This window comes from Orcinus orca, chromosome 7, assembly GCF_937001465.1.
Source record: "Orcinus orca chromosome 7, mOrcOrc1.1, whole genome shotgun sequence".
Classification (NCBI taxonomy): domain Eukaryota; kingdom Metazoa; phylum Chordata; class Mammalia; order Artiodactyla; family Delphinidae; genus Orcinus; species Orcinus orca.
Genome location: NC_064565.1, coordinates 10,851,154 through 10,872,915, shown reverse-complemented (window position 1 = coordinate 10,872,915; position 21,762 = coordinate 10,851,154). Strand labels below are relative to the sequence as shown.

The 21,762-nt window shown below is 37.8% G+C and overlaps 1 protein-coding gene across 3 annotated transcripts in view; it reads left to right on the top strand.

Annotated features, from left to right (window-relative positions):
• The window catches only part of UGGT1 (UDP-glucose glycoprotein glucosyltransferase 1), a 130,298-nt gene that overhangs the window by 15,140 nt on the left and 93,396 nt on the right, over positions 1 to 21,762 (top strand). For 2 of the 3 annotated variants that reach the window (XM_004276873.3, XM_033400187.2), the window contains exons 5-15: positions 1,882 to 1,994; positions 3,643 to 3,817; positions 5,707 to 5,803; positions 6,717 to 6,795; positions 8,829 to 8,929; positions 9,625 to 9,724; positions 11,141 to 11,201; positions 14,028 to 14,119; positions 15,454 to 15,604; positions 17,808 to 17,927; positions 19,051 to 19,136. In XM_004276873.3, coding sequence (XP_004276921.2) covers positions 1,882 to 1,994; positions 3,643 to 3,817; positions 5,707 to 5,803; positions 6,717 to 6,795; positions 8,829 to 8,929; positions 9,625 to 9,724; positions 11,141 to 11,201; positions 14,028 to 14,119; positions 15,454 to 15,604; positions 17,808 to 17,927; positions 19,051 to 19,136 — 1,175 coding nt within the window. Of the gene's footprint in view, positions 1 to 1,881; positions 1,995 to 3,642; positions 3,818 to 5,706; positions 5,804 to 6,716; positions 6,796 to 8,828; positions 8,930 to 9,624; positions 9,725 to 11,140; positions 11,202 to 14,027; positions 14,120 to 15,453; positions 15,605 to 17,807; positions 17,928 to 19,050; positions 19,137 to 21,762 lie in introns of those variants that run through there. The other variant, XM_049712742.1, reaches the window with a different exon arrangement.

Sequence of the window (21,762 nt, the reverse complement as noted above, 5' to 3'; positions counted from 1 at the left end):
TTGTTTTCATTTTTGCTTTGTTTTTATGGGAGAACTTGGGAAGATTGAAAAACTATGCTGCCGGTGGCCATCAATACAGAATTGTATTACTTTTTTTTTTTTTTTTTTTTTTTTTTGGCGGTACATGGGCCTCTCACTGTTGTGGCCTCTCCCGTTGCGGAGCACAGGCTCAGCGGCCATGTCTCACAGGCCCAGCCGCTCCTTGGCATGTGGGATCTTCCTGGACTGGGGCATGAACCCGTGTCCCCTGCATTGGCAGGCGGACTCTCAACCACTGCACCACCAGGGAAGCCCTGTATTACTTTTTTTAAAAGTGTGATAATGGTAGTATGTTTTTTAAAAAAAGTCTCTGTGTTTTGGGAGTTCCCAGGTGGCCTAGTGGTTAGGATTCTGGGCTTTCACTGCCATGGCCTGGATTCAAACCCTGGTCGGGGAACTGAGATCCTGCAAGCCGTGCGGCCGGCCAGAAAAAAAAAAACAACAAAACACTTCTGTGTTATATTGAGACATAGTGAAACATTATAAATGAAATGCTATTTGGAGCTTGTGTCCAAATGATCCAGTGGAGTGTGGTAGGAAGGTGGAAGAAATGAGATTGGCCATGAATTGATAATTACTGAAGCTGGGTCATGGGTACATAGGGGTTTATTGTACTGTTTTTTCTTCTTACAAACACAAGTTTGTAAGTTTTGTAATAAGTTACAAAAAAGAAGAAAAATGTAATGGAAAGTTTTAATATTAATTTTTCATAGCAAGCTTTCCATTTCTCCCCATCTGTTCTTAATTATTTGTATTCCAGCAGTAGAAAAGGACATTCAGTAGGAATGTGTTACATAAATGACATCAGTGTGTACCCAGACCTTGTCAGTGTGTCCTTTCCTTTTCCCATCTCTATACACTCATGCTTTTCAGTGTGCCTCTCGTTTAAGTTGCAGGTGGACTTCTCTCATTGTGCCTGGGCATTAGTGCATTTCACTCTAAACATACCCCACATCTCATTCAGCCTTTCCTTTGAATATCTTAGTGTGCTCCTTGGATAATTTTACCTTTCCATCTGTACTCTTTTTTTAGGCCCCGTTGGTTTTTTAGATTCAGTGTCATTCTTCCTGTTTCAGGGAGGGGCTTCACATTAATCTGCGTATTATACTTAATTAGGACCGCATTGTTATACTTTGACACTTACAATTGACATTTGTAAGCTTAGTTTTCTACAAGGTACATACTGTGTTCCCTGGATATCTTTTTTTTTTTTTTAACATTTAAAAAAATAATTATTTTGTTTTGGCTGCATTGGGTCTTCGTTGCTGCGTGCGCACAGGCTTTTCTCTAGTTGCAGCGAGCGGGGGCTACCCTTCATTGTGGTGCACGGGCTTCTCATTGCGGTGGCTTCTCTTGTGGTGGTGCACGGGCTTCTCATTGCGGTGGCTTCTCTTGTGGCGGAGCACGGGCTCTAGGTGCACGGGCTCAGCAGTTGTGGCGCAGGGGCTTAGTTGCTCCGCGGCATGTGGGATCTTCCTGGACCAGGGCTCAGACCTGTGTCCCCTGCATTGGCAGGCGGATGCTTAACCACTGCGCCACCAGGGAAGTCCCCCCCGGATATCTTTTGATATCTTCTGAGATAGAATTTTAAAGTTCTATTTTGGGGATAATAATAACACCTACCTCATGCAATGATATTGGGAGGAACTAGATGAAATAATACAAAGAAACCAGTGAAACGTAAAGCTCTTTCTGTCACATAATGGGTGTTCGGTAGATGTTAATTTCTGCTTTTACTGATGTTGTTTTATTATTATTTTATTACCTATTTAGAATATTCATGTTTTTGTCTTGTTTTTGGTTAGAGATTATTTTTAAAAATGTCTGTGTCTTAAATGACAGATAGCAGCTGACGAACCTCCACCAGAAGGATGTAGTTCATTTTTTTCAGTGCATGGAAAGAGGACTTGTGATTTTGATACCCTTGAGACTCTTCTACTAACAGCTTCTGAAAGGTAGATTGTGTGTTTCTTTATGTAAATGTCATGCATTCATTGTGCTTTCTTCTATATCAGGTCCACCGTCTGATTTTTCGTACAGTTTTTTTAGTCCGTAGGTGTAGTGGTTTAGAATGTGAATTCTGGAACCAGAACCAAGTAGATTTAAATCCCAGCTCCATCACTTAAAATAGTTTTGTGAATTTAGGCAAATTACATAACCTTTCTTTCCTCATCTTGTTTTGAAATAGAGATAATAAGAGTACTTACTGTTATTGTTACTGAGTAACAAATGACTGTATCGGAGAGATTACCTAGGCTTTGTCATCAGCTTAGTAAAGAATATTCTGTGTATTAAAGCCAGTGCCTGGAGTAATGATATTAATGATAATGATCTCTCAGGATAGTATTAGTTTCAGACAAAGGAGACTATTTAAGATAATTGCAAGCTTAATTTGAATATTAAATTGGTAATCAATGGGCTGATTTTTTTGCTTAAAGGTAGGTTTCCTGTGGTGGACAAATAACAATAGGTACCTCTTGCTGTCTGCCTAGGGCAGTAACCCCTCTGTACATCCTCCAATGCTGTTAGAAATTGTATAACAGCGATCTCTCTCTCTGATACTGCCCTGCTCTACCGGAAGTGCCAGGCGGTGTTTTAGGTGGGGAAATTCTTCTTTAGTGAGATTATCTGCTCAGCACCTGTCCTCTGCCCACCAAATGGTATGAGTGCTTTTTCCTCAGGGTGATAACCAGAAACTCAGCATTCAGCTGTCTGGGGTGAGGTATGGACATTCAAAATTGGCTGCATAGTAAAGTGCTGTTTCCTTGGGGAAAACAAAATTGGCTGACTTGAAAAATTCTTTCTTTAATTTGTTACAATAATGCAGACCTTTATAAAGAAAAGAGTGATAATGTCTCCTCTTCTGAGAGGTGGTAATTATTTTTAATGGATTGGCATATATCCTTTTATACTTTTTTCTGTGGTTATAAATTTATACAGGTAGGTAGGTTTATTTTTATAAGGGGCATTTTCCACTTAGTACGTGTAGGTATACCTCCTTAAGAAGGATTGGTAGGTCATAAAGTCTGTGCATTAAGATTTGCTAATATCTTGATGTCATTCTTAGAGAAGTTTTCTTGAGGGGGGAGTTTTAAAATTTATGAGGATAACCTAAATTTTAGATGCAGTAATAGGATGATCATAATAGTAAAAATGATAGAGGAGGGAGATGCTGTAATTGGGAAGTTATACGCTTAGATTTATCCTCTGCTTTTTTGCATTATTTGCACTTAGGTCTTCAGATAAAAAGGTAATTACATTCTATTTATATGGTAGAATAATTTACTAAAGTTTTAGTACTATGAGGGCTGGATGTGTATCCTTTTTCTGGCTTTTTTACCCCCTGCTCTAGAAATTGGTAACAATTATTAGTCAAAGTCTACATTTTAAGGTTAGTATTTGTATAATGTACATTCATTAATTTTAATTATGAACAAATAAGACTCATACCTGTTTTGTTTTCAGTATTCTTACTAACTGAAAACTATTTAAGATGCTTATGTTTGCTTAAATTATCATTGCTGTAGCTTCATTTTGTACTGTTTTTAATGTTTAAAAGCTTTTTTAAGTTAACAATTTTAAGCTTTTAATATTTATTTTCAGACCAAAACCTTTATTGTTCAAAGGAGATCACAGATATCCCTCATCTAATCCTGAAAGCTCAGTGGTTATTTTCTACTCTGAGATTGGCTCTGAGGAGTTTTATAAGTTTCACCGACAACTTGTATCAAAAAGCAGTGCAGGCAAAATCAATTACGTATTCAGACATTATATATCTGTAAGTATTGACTTATTTTATAACTGTTTTAAATATTAGTTTGCCCACCACAACCTTAGCACTTCAGCTAATAATTTCCCCCTTTATAAAATGATTTGAACTACTTTTTTGGGAAGTGTACTACTTTCATCAAATCTGTTATTTGCACATAGGAGGTACTTTGCTTGCCTTTCTGAAGAAATGTAAAACAATATGCCTAAAAAATGGCTGTATAAAATTGACATTCTATTTCAGCTTTGATTTTTTTTTTTTTTCCTGGCCATGCCACGCGGCTCCTGGGATCCTAGTTCCCCGACCAAAGATTGAACCCGGGGCCGTGGGCAGTGAAAGCACAGAATCCTAACTACTGGACCGCCAAGGAATTCCCTACGTTCTATTTCAAAATGAACCATGTAAATTATATTTAATTTGGTCCAGATTTAATATGGTCATCATACTATGGAACTGATTCTTGAATTCACTTCCTTTCCAAACCCTTTTTTTTTCTTTTTGGCATCTTTTTATTTGATAGAAAAAGGATTTCTAAAGAGGTAAACTCAGGCAGAATTGATTTAAAATTAAGCTTTCGAAACCTTGTGTGGCATTTAGCATTTAAAATATTTATATGTAAAGATCGTTGGCCTTTAAAGTTTCTGTGTCATGTTAAGCTCAGTAAATATCGGATGTTAAGTCCATGGGAAAGTAAAATAAAAATTTTAAATGAAAATTTATGTGAGCAGAAACAGATTTATCAATATCCAGTTTTGGACACCCGCCCCCCCCCCCCCCACCCCCGCCTTGCTCTATTGCTGTTTTTTTTTTTTTTAATATTTATTTATTTATTTGACTGTGTCAGGTGTTAGTTGCGGCACGCAGGATCTTTTGTTGCAGCACGCGGGCTCTTCGTTGGGGCATGTGGGCTTCTCTCTAGTTGTGGCGTGTGGGCTCTAGAGTGCGCGGGCTTAGTTGCCCTGCCGCACATGGGATCTTAGTTGCCCAACCACGGATCAAACCTGCGTCCCCTGCATTGGAAGGTGGATTCTTAACCACTGGACCACCAGGGAAGTCCCTATTGCTGGTATTTAAAGGGCCATCCTTATTCAGGATGATGGTAAGCCTGTGACATTAGGTCAGCCCAAACCCTGCCTGAAGACATTTAAAGTCAGTAAAAAAATGTACACACACACACACACATTTACACACACGGTCTCAACAAAGCACTTCTAGGTTTGAAACCTCACCAGTTTTCAACCCTGCGTAGGTTCCGGAAATGCTTTTTTGTTTTCTCCATTTCTTCACATGGTTTGGTGACCTTTGCCCTTTCCGCTATCCCTTCATCTGTTTTTTGTTTTTAAAAAAATTTTTTTTTAAATTTACTTTTGGCTGCCTTGGGTCTTTGTTGCTGCGGGCGGGCTTTCTCTAGTTGTGACGAGTGGGGGCTACTCTTTGTTGCCGTGCGCGGGCTTCTCATTTTGATGGCTTGTCTTGTTGCGGAGCGCCGGCCCTAGGGCACGTGGGCTTCAGTAGTTGTGGCTCGCAGGCTCTAGAGCGCAGGCTCAGTAGTTATGGCGCATGGGCTTAGCTGCTTTGCGGCATGTGGTATCTTCCCAGACCAGGGATCGAACCCGTGTCCCCTGCATTGGCAGGCGGATTCTTAACCGCTGCGCCACCAGGGAAGCCCCCTTCATCTGGTTTTGTTTCTACCTTGGAATTCCTGTTCTCACACTTGTGGCAGGATCCACAATCTAAGGATTCCCATGGAAGTTCAAGCATGTTTTGAGTGTGTAATCCTAGGTGATGGCTATGTGACATTAACATGGTCAGGCCCTGTATGCTGTGATGCATAAAGAGCTAGGAGGGAATGCGTGGAGAGCTGAGTGGTGATGGTGGAATACTTGCTCTGCTTGCAGAATCCGAGGAAGGAGCCTGTTTACCTCTCTGGCTATGGTGTGGAGTTGGCCATTAAGAGCACTGAGTACAAGGCCAAGGATGATACTCAGGTGAAAGGTGAATTTGTAAATTAAGACCAATGTGTTTTCTTTTCTTTAAATATGAGTTAAAGGGGAATTTGTTTCTTTAATGAAAAAGAATAGATTTAGGAGTATTATGAACCTATGTTTGAATCTTGGTTCTGCTATATCTGAGTTGGGTGACAAATATTTTAGGTCTTAATTTTTTCCTCTGTAGAGTTCAGATAATGATATATGCCTCTTGAAGTATTTTTGAGGAGAAAATAAGATGTAGAGGTAAAGAATTTAACGACGTTTTTTTCACGAAATAGTTCAGTAAGTAGTAGCTATTGTTATTGATGATAGGTAGTTCACAAATAGTAATTAATTTGTGACCCAATGTGAAATCTTAAGCTATCATATAATTAACAAACAGTTTCATGTTTTTATATTATTTTCTGCACTTGGAACAGTTTACTGTGGATACTTCCTGTTGTAATATTCTAGGGTTTTGAATTATTTCAACAAGTTTTATGCGTAATCTTTTTATGTCTTTTGAGCTTGTTTTAAAAGTAAAAATGATTGGTTTTGGTACATGGAAGATAGCCTAGTACTTCATTATCCTGTCCTCAATAATTATATTTAGGATTAAGTTGCCTAGTTGCAAACTCCTCAGAATTTTGATATTGAAAAATCCGTTATTCATAATTTTAAAGGTATTAATTTTGAAATATTTAACATGTAAAAATTTCCACAGTTTAAGGAAAAACACATTCTTTCTTTATCCAGGAACACAGGATATATCAAAAACTCATTTATTGTGTGTTTGTTAACCACTGTGTTAGTTGAGGTATTCAACATTTTAAATCTATTATAGTTTCAGGTGTTTCAAATTTTTTTCAAATTCTATGAAGTTAACATTTTTCTTTCTAATCGGAGTGATTAGACATGTATTTGCTGTGCTTTTGTAGGAACTGAAGTTAACACCACAGTGATTGGTGAAAATGATCCTATTGATGAAGTTCAAGGATTTCTCTTTGGAAGATTAAGGTATGTATATTCTTTTGGGAAAGGGTCTTATTCTCTTTAAACCTCCAGCCTTCTTCACATTGCAAGCATCATCTTTCTCTTTACTGCCTGAGTTACGGATCTCCCAACCATACTTTATGTATGTAATCTGGTATGAGGAGATGGCCAGTTAGTTTGTAGTACATTTTATGATTTCTGGTAATTCTGAAGCACATTATTCTTACATGATACTATGGCTGCCTGCTTATAGCTTAAATTGATTTATTTTCTGGACCTTGCAGTTGATAGCCTAAAGTCACATGCCATTTTTTGATTCACATAATAGGAGAAATCTAATTGTTTTATGCATTCTTTTCCTGAGGAAAATCAAATGTATTTTACGTTAGAGAGGTCATAGCTATTATTTATTTATTTTTTTGCTTGTTTGTTTCTTATCTCTTCTTTAAAAATTTTTATTTTATTGAATTATAGTTGATTTACAATGTTGTATTTATAGCTATTTACTTATACTAAACATAGTTTGAAAAATTGCAAAAGAGTTGTAGTAGAAGGTGTGGTAGATTTTATATATGTTCAGTTGAAATACATTTTATTACAATTCACTTTATATGAAAGAGGATAGGAAATGGCTTTTTGAAGAAAATTCCATAACTATTTTATGAAAGCATAATAGAATTTTATAGCTGAAAAATGTTCTTAGCTGTTATTTTAAATGCTGCAGTTATTTCTGTTATGATTTGATCATTGTTCAGAGCCCTGAATTCTTCTTTATCTGGAAATCTTAATTAGGACATCTATGGTGTGCTTTTTATTTTTTTTAATAGAAATACTATGTGTAGGTGCAGTTTCATATATTTTAGCTTTAACATTTGACCCAGTGAAATGACAGCTAGACTAACAGTTTAGTAGAGATGACTTTGTTGATGTTGAGTGACTGTGCAAATGTTGAGTTCATCCTGTGCAAATGCACATTTCTTTGTGTTGAACATCAGTTATGGCCTTATTAATACGCAGTCAGGTTCCATTTTTACTGCATCCAGGTTTCCAGAATCCCTTTTCATATTCATGTTTTATATGTTTTTTGGATAGCATTATGATTTCATGTGTTTATAGCACAAAGGTAGTATGTAGAATATTTAAGACAATTTCCTTTTTGGACACTCAGAATAGTTATTTAACTACCTAAAGTAAGTGACCCATTTTAAGGTATTTTTATCATGAAGAAAAGTATAGTAACTGGGATGGATTGCTGGGATGGTGAAGGATCTGAGTAGATATTTTACTTTCGGCAGGTTGCATTTAAGAAATTTTGAGTTTTTAGTCTTAAAAACAGGATTACTCTGTTCCGTCTGTCTGTCTGATCCAAATGATCGATCTCTGCCTCTGAAAACTTCTGTTTTACTAACTTTAAATAGAATGCACTGTATTTCAAGATAAAACTAAACAAAACGCAATAATCTTGGTTAGCTTGAATTATATTCATGTGACTAAAGGATTTATGAGCATGTAGCTGAAAGAAACTCATTTTGGGATTGGAAGCAAGGTATTTCCAATTTTATTTTGAGAAACTAAAAAGGTTCTGGAAAGGATGGAGAATAATATAACATACCCCTGTACTCACCACCCAGAATTGACTGTTTCTATTGTACTTGCTTTTCTGTACCAAAGAATTGTTTATCAAGCTTTTTTTTCCTGCAACATAACACCTTCTTTTACTTGAAGAAAGAAAGAACCAAGATGAGTAAAACACAGCAGGTAGAGTTGAGGTCCCCTCTGTTCCCTACTCTCAGTCCCACTCCTCTCCCTCCCCCAACACAGAGAGTCACTGTTGTAGTGATTCATTTTTTAATCTGTAGATTTTATGGTTTTTAAATTAACTCATACTTTTCTATATTAACTTGTTTCTTAAGAATAATTTAATATTTTTCCTATATTGTAGGAATTTTCCTGTTACTAAGTGGGGAGAGTTGTGAAGATAAATTTGGGGTCAACTTCTAAATGTGCTTTGGGAAAGAAAAGACACCTGAAAAGGATTGATTTTATGTTTCTTTCAGAGACCTGCACCCTGACCTGAAGGGACAGTTGAAAGAACTCAGAAAGCATCTCGTTGAGAGCACCAATGAAATGGCACCTTTAAAAGTTTGGCAATTGCAAGGTAATAAAACCGTAGAGGAATCATTCTAAATTTTATGGTATTTAAAAAAACAGAATTTGAATTTAATTGTATTTATTCACAAATTTTAAGGATCATGTGATTAATCCTGATTTATTAGAAAAGAAAGGAAGAAAGTCCTTTTGTAGACAAATTACACTCTGCAGAGTAATATATATTTGTAGATGAGTTACCAGATCTTTCTTTGTGTGACCAGGTGCATAAGCTTGTAACAAGTTTGTTTTAATCTTTGTGTTTCTATATGTATACATTTATTACACAGTTGGATGTTAAAGGCATGTCAGTATGGCAGGATGTATGTGTGCTTTTCTGGTCCAAAGAACTATGTATCAAGGTTTTCTTTCCCAGCATAATTTACTAAAGTCTTTTGCTGTACTTTGTGTTATGTTGTAAATCCAGAAGAAGGAAAAGAGTTTGGGGTGGATTAATCCTGTGCTAAATGTGTTGGTATATGCCTTAGTGTTTATGCAGGCAGATCAAGGAACGGCTACAGTAAACACTCTAGGGGCCTATGAAGTGAGTAAAACCTTCAATTCGACCATGGGCATGCTTTGAAATGGCATTCTAGGGCATTCTTAATTACCAAGAAAATAGTGGGAAATAAATGTGCTTTTTTCCTATTTCTTTCTCATTGCTGTAGATGAATACACTTTAACTTGCGTTTGATGTTGTTGCAGATCTAAGTTTTCAGACTGCTGCCCGAATCTTGGCTGCTCCTATTGAGTTAGCTCTGGTGATTATGAAGGATCTTAGTCAAAATTTTCCTACCAAAGCCAGGTAACATAGAGTAATAAGGCTTTGAGACATTCTTCTTTTTAACATATGCCTAATTATCTTCATGTTTATGCATAAAATGAAGCCATTAAAATATGAAAATGCTTAGGAAATTAAAGTTGTCTTACTACCAGCACTATATTGTTAATGGCCCATCTTCCCGAGAAGGCGACAAGCCCCTGTGTTGTGTGGTTGAAGAGAGCAGTCTAGGTTGTGTTCCTGGCACTGCCTCTTGCTAGTTGTGTGAACTTTGTAAATAATCACGTTCCTCAGCAGTAAAACAGAAACAACAACACCTACCTTTCAGGATTAGATGAGTTAACAACATTTAATGTTTGTAGATGTAACTAACTTAGGGTCTGGCATGGACTCTGGTGTTTTTCTTCCTGAAGAGTTTCTTATATATCATCTTACTCATTCTTTTTTTTTTTTTTTAAATTAATTAATTAATTAATTTATGGCTGTGTTGGGTCTTCGTTTCTGTGCCAGGGCTTTCTCTAGTTGTGGTAAGCGGGGGCCGCCCTTCATTGCGGTGCGCGGGCTTCTCACTATCGCGGCCTCTCTTGTTGCGGAGCACAGGCTCCAGACACGCAGGCTCAGTAATTGTGGCTCACGGGCCCAGCTGCTCCGCGGCATGTGGGATCTTCCCAGACCAGGGCTCAAACCCGTGTCCCCTGCATTGGCAGGCAGACTCTCAACCACTGCGCCACCAGGGAAGCAATCATCTTACTCATTCTTGATGAAGGAAATGAATCATAGAGACTGACTTGTTCATAGTGACAGATTAAGATTTTGAATGCAGCTTTTCTGCTATTGCTTTCAATTGTATAATGGTCCTCCACATCTCATAAATACAAGGCAAACCTGTTTTAAAAGCCACATTTTCAGAAACTTAAATAATTGTCAGTCCTTTTCTTGAGTCACTGAATGAGATGTTTTGTAAATTTGTTTATTTGATTAGTCTTGGGAAAATACTTCTTAGACAGGACTTAAGAATCATATAGTACATTATCATTTAATCAAGCATGCTATTGAAGATATACATGTGCTTAAATAGCTTGAACAGTCTGCTGCCTTAACTTACTGAACAATATCCTTAGCCTGTGAGCTGTAGAGATCATATACAGGAATAGAGTTACATATATTTAACTAAGATCTTGGAAATAATTGCACTCGCATCAAAGTGCAATTATTACTGTTACTTTTCCTTGGTTTTATATCTTGTGATAATAAACAAATACATAATAAACAAATACACACATCTGAGAGGAGGAATATATTTATCAATTGTAAAGGTTTAAGGTTTTTTCCATTTAGTTTTTTGTAATTTATGGAGCAATGTGTTATTTCGTATAGGGAAATTGAAGTCTTTTATATCAAATACTAAACTAAGCACTGATAATGTTTTTATTTCCTTAGAGCAATAACAAAAACAGCCGTGAGTTCAGAACTTAGAACCGAAGTGGAAGAGAATCAGAAGGTATTAACCAATGGAAAATAGTGGCCTTTCTGTTTTGTATTATATCTTTAAAGATGCGGAAATGTGAGTTAAATCAGTGACATTTAATAGTTTTACTCTTCTTTTATTAAAGACGATGGTATTTTGATTCATTTCTGTAATCTTTTTTATACTTTCAGTAGTTAATCAAAGTTGAATATGAATATATAATTCAAAGCATCAAATGGTGCTACCTGTTTCTTTAGAAAAAAGCACCCCCGCCAACATGTCTCACTCCCTGTGTGACCCCCTTCCCAGAAGCATCTGCTTTCAACTCTTAGTTGATTCTTTGGATATTTATCTCCAGATTCCAGCAAACTTAAATTGGTACTTTCTCAGTTTCCAATCTTATGTATTGGCCTTCTGTTACAAGGATGAGGTCTGACTTTCTTTCACTGCTCTCCCCACTTCTCCCACTGTCTACCAGTACTCCATATTGGCACTTTCCCCATCTTTCTACCATCCCTGTGTTTTTGTCATGGTTTTATCAGTTTTTGATCTGCTTCACTATGGACTGGTTTTTCTTTATGTCTAGTACATACCAGTTATCCTGAGACCTTCCTTTAACCTCTTTTTTTTGGATCTCCTATTTCTTGGATTCCATGTCTTCTTTGTTTTTGGTTTACTCCCTTATTTTGGTGCAGCAAATCATTCTTCATGGGAAAGGTTGCATGTGAGGTAAATTTCAGACTCTGAGAAATCAGTTTTCCATTTTGTTTTTTTGTTTGTTTGTTTGTTTTTGGCTGCACTGAGCGGCAAGAAGGATCTTAATTCCCCAATTGGGGATCGAACCCACGCCCCCTGCAATGGAGGCATGGAGTCTTAACCACTGGACTGCCAGGGAGGTCCCCTCCGTTTCTGTTTTTATTGATAGCTTGGCTGGGTATAGAATTCTAGGTTGGAAGTCATTTAGAAGTTTGAAGTTATTGTTCCTTGGAATTTTGGTTTCCATTATGGCTTTTGAGAAGTCTGAAGCCTTTGTATGAGATCTGGCTTTTCTTTCTGGAATCATGTAGGGTCTTTTCTTTGACCCTAGTAATCTGAAATTCCATAGTGATAATGCCTTTTTAAAAAGTCTTTGTACTCTTGGGTGGTTGGTGGGCCCTTTAAATCTGGAAAATCCTTTCCTTTAGTATTGGGAAATTTTCTGGACATATTTCTTTGCATTTCTTCTTCTTTTTGGTTTCTCTTTTCTGTTTTCCTAGAATTCCTGTTTATTCTTAAGATGTTATATCTCCCTGACTAGTTTGGCCTAATTAAAAATCTTTTATTTCCTGTTTTCCAGTTCTTTTGTTGTTTATTTTTAAACTTTCTGGGAAGGATTTTCAGACCACTTGTTGAGATTTCTTTCTTTAGTTGTCAAATTTTTAATTTACAAGGGTTATTTTTGAATTCTTCTTTTTATGGTGTTGTCTTATCCTTCCGAAGATATCGATGGTTCATGTATGTGTTTTCTTTTCTCTGCATGGTCTGTTCCCTCTTAAGTTGCCTTTCTTTTTGTCTTGTTCTCTTGTCTTTAATGTTAGAGGCTTTCCTTAGATGTCTGGTGATCTCTCACTAACAGCTCATATTAGACAGTGAGGCAATAAAAAACTGATTGAAACCCTGAAGGATGCATCTTTGTGACTGTAGGCTGTGGTGGTATGGTCGTTTCCCAGGGAACTCCAGTGACAGAATCTTTAAACCTTTCCTCTTGAGCTGTTTAGTCTCCCGAAAAGGATCTTCTGATCTTCTGCCGGGAGGGTGAGGTCTGGCTGCTGGAGTTGTAGAAGCCCAGTAGGGCAGAGCATTTGGTAACTTCCGTGCAGTCCCCTGTTTTCAGAATGGGATCCCCATCCTCTATTGTGTTTCATTTCACATAGTTCCCAGTCAGTCTTTCCCACAGTCACAGGGTGCTGTATTCGCAGCCTGGGAATGAGTGGATGTGGAGTTTTTCTTTCCCTTGTAAGAAATTCTGATTCTTGTTGATGCAAATTTCTGTTATCCCCTTATCTTCCTTGCCATTTTATCCTGGCAGGGCAGAGAAGCAAAAGCCGTGGCTTCTGCATTGTTTTGTGTTTTTCCCATGCAGTCCTAGATTTTAGAGTTCATTTCTCTCTGTCCACTGAGTGAGGGGGAGTGAAGGGAGCTCAGCGATCCCTGCCCCTCTCCCCCAGCCCTGGGAGAGCTAAGGGATCCATGTTCTGTCCCTAGTATCTGATACGTTTCTTCCCTTCTCTACTGTGTGGTGTTGAATATGTGATCAACCGTTCCAGTTTCCTTGCAGAGAAAGAGGAATTGATTGGAAAGGATATAAGCCAACAGAAGCTGTGTATGATACGGCATCAAAGCACTGTTTCCAGTGGGTCGGGCGGGTCTGAGGGCTGCAGGGGCTGCATGGTCACATGCATTCCACCGCGTCAGAGAGCAGCAATTGAAGGGCCCCGTGGAGGTGGTCTTGGAGAGCTCGGGTGTATGTACGTGCTGTCCTTAGCTCAGCAACTCAGAGTTTCTTGGTGTGCCTTAGTTTGAAAGTTTAAAGGAGGTGTGGGGTTTTGAAACCCTTTTAGATCGGATCCCTGGACTTCATCCAGGAGGCCCAGCTGTCAGTGACTGCTAGCACAACCTTGGCTGGCATCACAGACAGGGAAGGGCAGCCAAAAAGTAACTCTCCGTGCTTGGTTTATTTAACACTCTCCCTGTCCCCAGTATTGTAGGAAACAGTTGTATTAATCATTGTCAACATTTGTATGTATAATAAAACCAGAAACATGGAAATTTTTGTTAAGTGTTCTCTTCCTGCTCCTTAATAAGTTTTTAATATTTCAGTATTTCAAGGGAACTTTAGGGTTACAGCCTGGAGATTCAGCACTGTTCATCAATGGGCTTCATATTGATTTAGAGACGCAGGATATATTCAGGTATGGATAATATTTTTCACCCTGAAAAGTTTTTATAACGTGTGGCTCCTTATGACATGTCCAGACTGTTGTTCCTCCTTGATGTGACAGGTTGCAAAGCCTGATGACTTATCAGGCCCAGTGTGTGCATTTAGGTAGGCCCATGTTCTGACTGGGATGGGCAGGATGATACTTGGCCATTTTTTATCCTAATGTACATCTGATGCCTTGGACATTTAAGGCCCAGGTGTCTTTTGAGGGTGCCCTTTCAGAGCCTTAGTTTTCCTGTTAACCACAGAAACAGAAGAGAGCAGCTTCCTTTGTTTCTGAGAACAGTATGAAGTAGGTTTATGCAAAATGCGGCCTTTGGTGTCTCAGAAGGTGATCTGTCTTACATATATTATATGATACCTTTTTGTTTTGTTAAAATGTGGTTTAGGACTAAGTTGCTCTAAATTTTCCTTATGAATTTTGGGGGTTGGGTGCAGAAGACAGGTAGAATTCTGATTTTATCATTGATATTAAAATTGACACAGTTGATACTGCGGCTTCATAATAGTGAAAACAAAAGCTGTGGTTGGTTAATGCTTTAAAAGAAGCAGTTTCCACAGTAAGATACTTTTCACATTAGTTAATTGAGCTTTTATGTCCATATACTGCTTTCAGAGCTAGTAAAAAATTAGTAAAGGACACATTAAAAGATTGCCCATGTTTTTATTTTTTATTAAAAAAATCTCTTTAATTTTCCAGAGCATTGCAAACTGTGTACTTGCTTATTGTAAACAGTTTTAAATAATGCAGAGGTAAAGGAACAGTCTTCTTATTTCTTCTTCCTTACCCAGCAAACCTCTTAAGTTGGGTGTGAATTCCTCCAGACCATTTTCTGTGATCATCTGTGTGTGTGCCTGTGGGAATTGATGCTGATATTGAAACATATATTAAACATATATTATTTAGTATATTTTTTGGTGTTTTTTTAGTAACCTTTTCAGATAATTTTAGATTCATGTGCAGTTGTAAGAAATATCACAGGGAGATTACTTTCGTGTTTTTAAAAACATGCAATGTAAAATCCACATTTAGGATTATTTCATCCTCAAATTGTGTGTTTATACTTAGAGATAATTTCTATACACAGTGTATACGTAGATAAGTATAAATAAACATCAGCCAAGAAGCAACTCCTGCCTACTTGGTTCCGCATATTTGGACAAAAGGAAGCAAGGGAAGAGCTCCCTCTTTTGATTTCTCAGCTCGTTTGATAGGGCATTGAGTTTGAACTGATATATTTTTCTCATGGTGAGAATTTTTTTTTTAAAGCCCTTTCTCCTAAATACCTATTTGTTTTTTTTCAGTCTGTTTGATATATTGAGGAATGAAGCTCGGGTGATGGAGGGTCTGCATAGATTGGGAATAGAAGGCCTTTCTCTGCATAATGTTTTGAAACTGAACATCCAGCCCTCTGAGGCCGACTATGCTGTAGACATCAGGAGCCCTGCTATTTCGGTAGGTATTCTGTGAGCGTGTCCAGGGAGTGGTCTGGCCAAGTATTTTATTATGGTTTTCGCATTTGTCTTTTAGGAGAGGTAAGTTACTCCTCTTGTCTCTTTTGTCGGCATCAAAGTTTTACAACGACTGCATATATGCGGCTATGTGTATATAGTAAAGTAGGCTCTTAAATGCTCCGGAAAGTTGAGCTATCAGGTTTCCTGTGGCTAAGACCGTGACTTTTCCACTTTTGTATCTTTAGGAATTTGGCTGCGCACCTCTTGGGAAAGTGTTTAGTTTGTATATTCTCAGTTGCACACAAGTCTTCTGTGATTTTGTTTAAAAATACCAGTTTTTAGCTACCAACCTCCTTTAACAGGCCTTTGATATTTTATATTGAAGGACTTATGTAGATTAATATCGCTCTGTGATGTCTCTGGGCCTTTGTCTCCTCGTCTGTAAAGAGACCAGAGGGAGCAGAGCTGCCTCGGGCAGTCGTGGTGGAAGTGAGGTCGGGGATGGAGACATGCCTGGCACCCTCAGCTGTCCAGTCCCCTTTTCTTGGTGTCTGTCCTGCACTGATTTTAGGGAAAGTGTTTGGAAAGGGGAATAATATAGAATGTAGATGTTCACTACTTGACTTCTCACTTGGTGGTGTAACTGTTATTTTGATGAATACTGTTATGTCATTTTTTTCCTGTTAAAAATTTTTTCATTACGAAGAGTAAAGAGACTAACATAATTAGCAACTGTAGGACCCATCGCCATACTTACTAAATGCTACCATTTAATCATTTCATGTTTTCTTGGAAGAAAAAAATGTTTCAGTCAAAGCCCTCTTTATATCTCTTCCCAGTTCCACCCCTCTCCTCCTTGCAGGTAATTCCTCTTCTGAAGTGGGCGTGTATCCCTCCTGTACCTTACTTGATCATTTTCTTCCCTATTGTATGTTTTAAAATTTTGAAAAATGCCATATCAGTATCCTTCAACAATTTTTATTACTCAATAAGTTTTTGAAAGCTTATGTAGGTTGATACATATAGATCTAGTTTATCACATGTTTTATATTTTACTTATTTTAAAAAATATCTTTTATAAATTCACAGTTTAGAATTTAAGACATACAAAAGAGTGTGTATTGAAAAAACTCTTCACCCAGCTGTCCAATTTTTCTCCCTGGAAGCAACAGGCATTGTCAACTCGTTGTATATCCTTCCAGAAATACTCTATTTACATAAGCAAGGTAATATACACATACTTTCCCACCCTGCTCTTTTTTTTTGCGGTACGCGGGCCTCTCACTGCTGTGGCCTGTCCTGTTGTGGAGCACAGGCTCCGGACGCGCAGGCTCAGTGGCTGTGGCTCACGGGCCCAGCCGCTCCGTAGCATGTGGGATCTTCCCAGACTGGGGCATGAAACCGTGTCCCCTGCATCAGCAGGCGGACTCTCAACCACTGCGCCACCAGGGAAGCCCCACCCTGCTCTTTTTGTACAAATATTGTATACTATTTATCCGTTCCTTTTTTATGGATATTTAGTTGTTTCTAATGTTTTGCTGTTAATAAGCAGTACTGTTAACGGCTCTTTTTGCACCTCTCTCTTCGTGCATACATGTGAGAATATATTTGGGGTAGACACCTAGAGCGGTAGTACTTAGTGGTAGGGTAGTAATAAAGGCTTCAACTTTATTAGGTCATCTTCTCTAAAGTGACTTCCAGATGCCAGAATTGGGTGAGAATTCCCATTGTTCTATATTTTTGCCTATTCATGGATATTGACAAACTTAAAATTTTTTTTTCAGTTTAATCAGTGTGAAATTTCATTGTGCTTTTAGTTTATATTTCTTGGATTGCTAGTAAAGGTGTACATTTTTCCTTGTGTTAATTGCCCATTTAAATTTCCTCTGTAAATTTCTTATTTATGTTCTTGACTCATTTCCATTTCTCATGTTGCTTGCCTTTTTTTAATTGATATATTAGATTTCTATAGACATTCTTGACACTAGTCCTTTATTGATTTAGTAGGTCGCAAATACCTTCTCCTATTCTGTGGCTTGTGTTTTAGTCATTCGTTTTTCTACTTGATCTTTATATTTTCAAAAATGGTCTTTCCCACGTGATTCTTCTTGAAATAATTTAAAGTCTTATTGTTATTTCTGCAAATTTCACTAATGGTGACTAAAGTGTATGCACAATGTTGTGTTCTTTTTTTTTTTTTGTAGTGGATCAACAACCTGGAGGTTGATAGCAGATATAATTCATGGCCTTCTAGTCTACAGGAGTTGCTTCGCCCCACTTTTCCTGGTGTTATCCGACAGATCAGGAAGAACTTGCACAACATGGTAAGTAAAACTCCTTATTGCTGGGCTGTGATCTCTATTTCTTCCTTGCCTTCTCCCCTGCTTTCTGTCATATCTGGAACGTTCACTTCTCTCCTTTACAAGCTGCTTCTCCCCACCACCACCCCTAGCTATGCTCTTTTTCTAGCTCCATATTCAAAGTGGAAGGGTTGGGAAGTGTACTGATTGTTTGTAGGGCTGTGCAGTGTCAGTGTATGAGGAAACGCTCCTCATCCTTAATCTCACGGTTTAGACTGTGTTAAGTTTTAAGATAGTTGTTCTTTTTTACTCAGAAGATGAATATATTACTACCGTTTTTCTTGAATATCTTAATCCCTAAAATTTAATAGTTCAATTTATTCCCTTAAATAAATCTTCGTCAGCGCCTGCTTTTTAATCCTTATTCCACTGCTTTAGAGAGATAGAGGAAAAGGGGTTTTAGTTGACGCTCTTTTTCCCTCTCATGTCTGTCTTTTACCTCATGTAGTTCCTAAAGAGACGGGGCAGGTTATGGCCAAGGTTGGCTTCCTCAGAAGTTTCAAGGGAAACGATCCTCTGTACTCGCCTCACTCTTGAAACCACTTTTTTCCTTCCCAGTCAAAATTTCAATCTCTTTTACTTTTACCAGATGAGATAATTTATTAAACTTTATTAAATGAGAACTTTAGTTGATTAAATGAGATTAAATGGGGTAATTACTATTTTTTAAAGTACATCATGAGAACTTAATACATGATAGCTACTGTTGTCTAAAAATTGGGTTCTAAATGAATTCTTAATTCAGAGATCCTTCGAAATGAATACACAGGAAGCTAATCTCCATTTTCTAAGGTGGCAGAGTTAATAAAATTTGGGTTTTGTTAGGTGTAGTAAAGGACATGTATTAGCCAGCTGGATACAATTCCCATGTTGTTAGCGTAAGATCATGAGAAAATCACTTAGCCTTTCAGTACCACATTCTTTGAATACAGAGGGAGGGTAACTGCTCTTTGTATAACTTCTTTTTTATGTGGTTCGAAAGTAGCTGGAAAAAGGTGGCCTTCAAGTGTAAAGACTAAGGCATTTTTATTGGCCCAGCGACATTTGAATAAATGTCGTTTCATGTTTTCCTTTCCCTTCCCTACAGGTTTTCATAGTTGATCCTGCTCATGAGAGCACTGCAGAGTTGATTAACACAGCTGAGATGTTCCTCAGTAATCATATACCACTAAGGTAACACCGTTATCGATTTGATGGTATATCTCGTTTAGCTGAGGTTTTGTTTGTCATTCTTAACAAGTCTGGTGTTACTGAATTGTAGGATAATTAATTGTGGGGGTCGTTAAGGGCAGTTTTATCTTTTGCTCAGTATGAAGCCGGTATCTTTTGGGGGAGAGAATTTGATTCTCAATGAATAGAATCTTGCCGTCATTGAGTTATTAATAAATAGCCTGTGTAAAAATAGCATGTGATCTCAGCTTGCTCGGGAATTTTCCTAAGTAAGTGTTCACATCACAAAGCCTACCTTCAGCAGAGATAAGGAGCTTTGCCAAGAAGTTTTGTCAGACTGTCAAGGACTAAATGTATACACCGCTTTTTATAGATGCAAACAGACACATTTATTTCACTTGTGTTACTAATTCTGCCAACGGGGTACTTAAATGGCTGGGGTTTCCACTCTACCTTCTCAGAACAATGTTTGAAGGTTTTACATATAAGGATTAAGATATTCCCACATTCTGAATAGAATGTGGTAATTTTACATGTTGATAAAATTTGAATTCTTAGAAAACATGAAAATAAAGAAGAAAAGAGCTCTTTAGCTAATTAACGTTATTGTGTGTTCCATACTCAGCACTGAGCTAAATGCTGCGAGTGGAACATAAGCCACATTTCTACCCTCTTGGAAAAAATACTGTGCCTACTTCCAGTAAGATATTCAATCAAGTGCTAGGTTATGTCCTTGCTAGTTCTAAGTGCTTTAGAATTTCAGGGAAAAAAAAAGATTATAGGCAGATATTTGGGAAGGACAAAGTTTCATTGCAAAGTTGGATTTAAGATAGACTTTGAAGAAAATAGCGAGTTTTCATTGATGGAAAAGCAGAGATTTTGAGTTTAATGAAATTTTTAATGTAAACCTGAATACCACATGGTTAGGTGGAGGATTACAGCCAGAGCTATGTTTTGATGAAAAGGGAATGTAAGAACACAAAAGAAGTTGGCTTATGGTACACAGTGGGCATTAATTAAAGATTTACTGAATGGCATTGAGGGACAGGAAGAGGGCATGGGCTCTTCAGATTGCAAAGGTAGGTGAGAAGAAGGCAGTTAACTCACAGGCATGTTGTGAACAGTTGGTGGAAAGACCAAGGCAGACCAGCGGTTGTTTTCCGTTGTATGAGTTGCTGTGGTGCAGGGACCGAGGAGAGGAGGGGACAAATCTGAGAGCCTCCCTACTGGTACTTGATGAGGGACTGGTCCTGGGAGAAACAGTAGTCTGGATTTGGGGACTTAGCTAACAGAACAACTCTGATGCCCTTTTTAAAAATTGAATACTTGGGAAAGGGAAGTACTTTGTGAGGAGGTAATTAGGTTCTAGCCCTTATTTTTATTTTCATAAGAATAATATTTAGGTCATTTTTGCCTGGCGCTTACTCATTTGATTTCTGTCATAAGAGGGGTTTTAAAAAGACAAAGACAATTTATAATCTAAAAACAAGCCCTCTCAACTACCTCATACGTGCAACTACCTCATCCATGCATACACAAATTCTACACATACCTCCTGAGAGCATGATGTTTGATATATGTTTATCATATATTTTTAGGCTGTTCTTAAAAAAAAATTAATAGACTTTGTATTTTTTTAGAGCAATGTTGATTAATTAACTGGTATTGCTACATTATTAACTAAAGTCCATAGTTTACATTAGGGTTCATTGTTTGTGCTGTACATTTTGTGGATTTTGACAGATGTATAATGACATGTTTCCACCATTATAGTATCATATAGCTTAGTTTCACTGCCCTAAAAATGCCCTGTGCTCTACCTGTTTGTCCCTCCCTTCCTCCCTCCCTCTCTCCCAGCTCCTGGCAACAACTGATCTTGTTACTGTCTCCATAGTTTTTGTCTTTTCCGCAATCATGATGTATGTAACGTTTTCAGATTGGTTTCTTTCACTTAGCAGTACAGTATGCTTTTAAGCTTTGTCCATGTCTTTTTGTGGCTTAATACCTCATTTCTTTTTATCACTGAATAATATTCCATTATATGGATGTCCTATAGTTTTTTAATTCATTCACCTGTTAACAACATCTTGGTTGCTTCCAGATTAGGGCAGTTATGAGTAAAGCTGCTACAAACATTTGTATGCAGGTTTTTGTATGGATATAAGTTTTTAGCACATTTGAGTAAATACTGCTAAGTGTGATTACTTTATATTATGGTAAAAGTGTGTTTAGTTTTTTGAGAAGCTGCCACACTGTGTTCCAAGTGGTTGTACTGTTTTACATTCTCACCAGCAATGAATGAGGGTGCCTATGGCTCCCCATCCTCTCCAGAGTTTGATGTCAGTACTTTTTGGATTTTAGCCATTCTCATAGGTGTATGGTGGTATCTCATTATGGTTTTAATTTGAAGTTCCCTAATGACATATGATTTTGAGCATCTTTTAATGTGCTTATTTGCCAGCTGTATGCCTTGTTCGGTGAGGTGCCTGTTTAGATCTTTTGCCCATTTGTAACTGTTTATTTATTTATTTTTGTGGTACGCGGGCCTCTCACTGTTGTGGCCTCTCCCGTTGGGGAGCACAGGCTCTGGACACGCAGGCTCAGCAGCCATGGCTCATGGGCCCAGCCG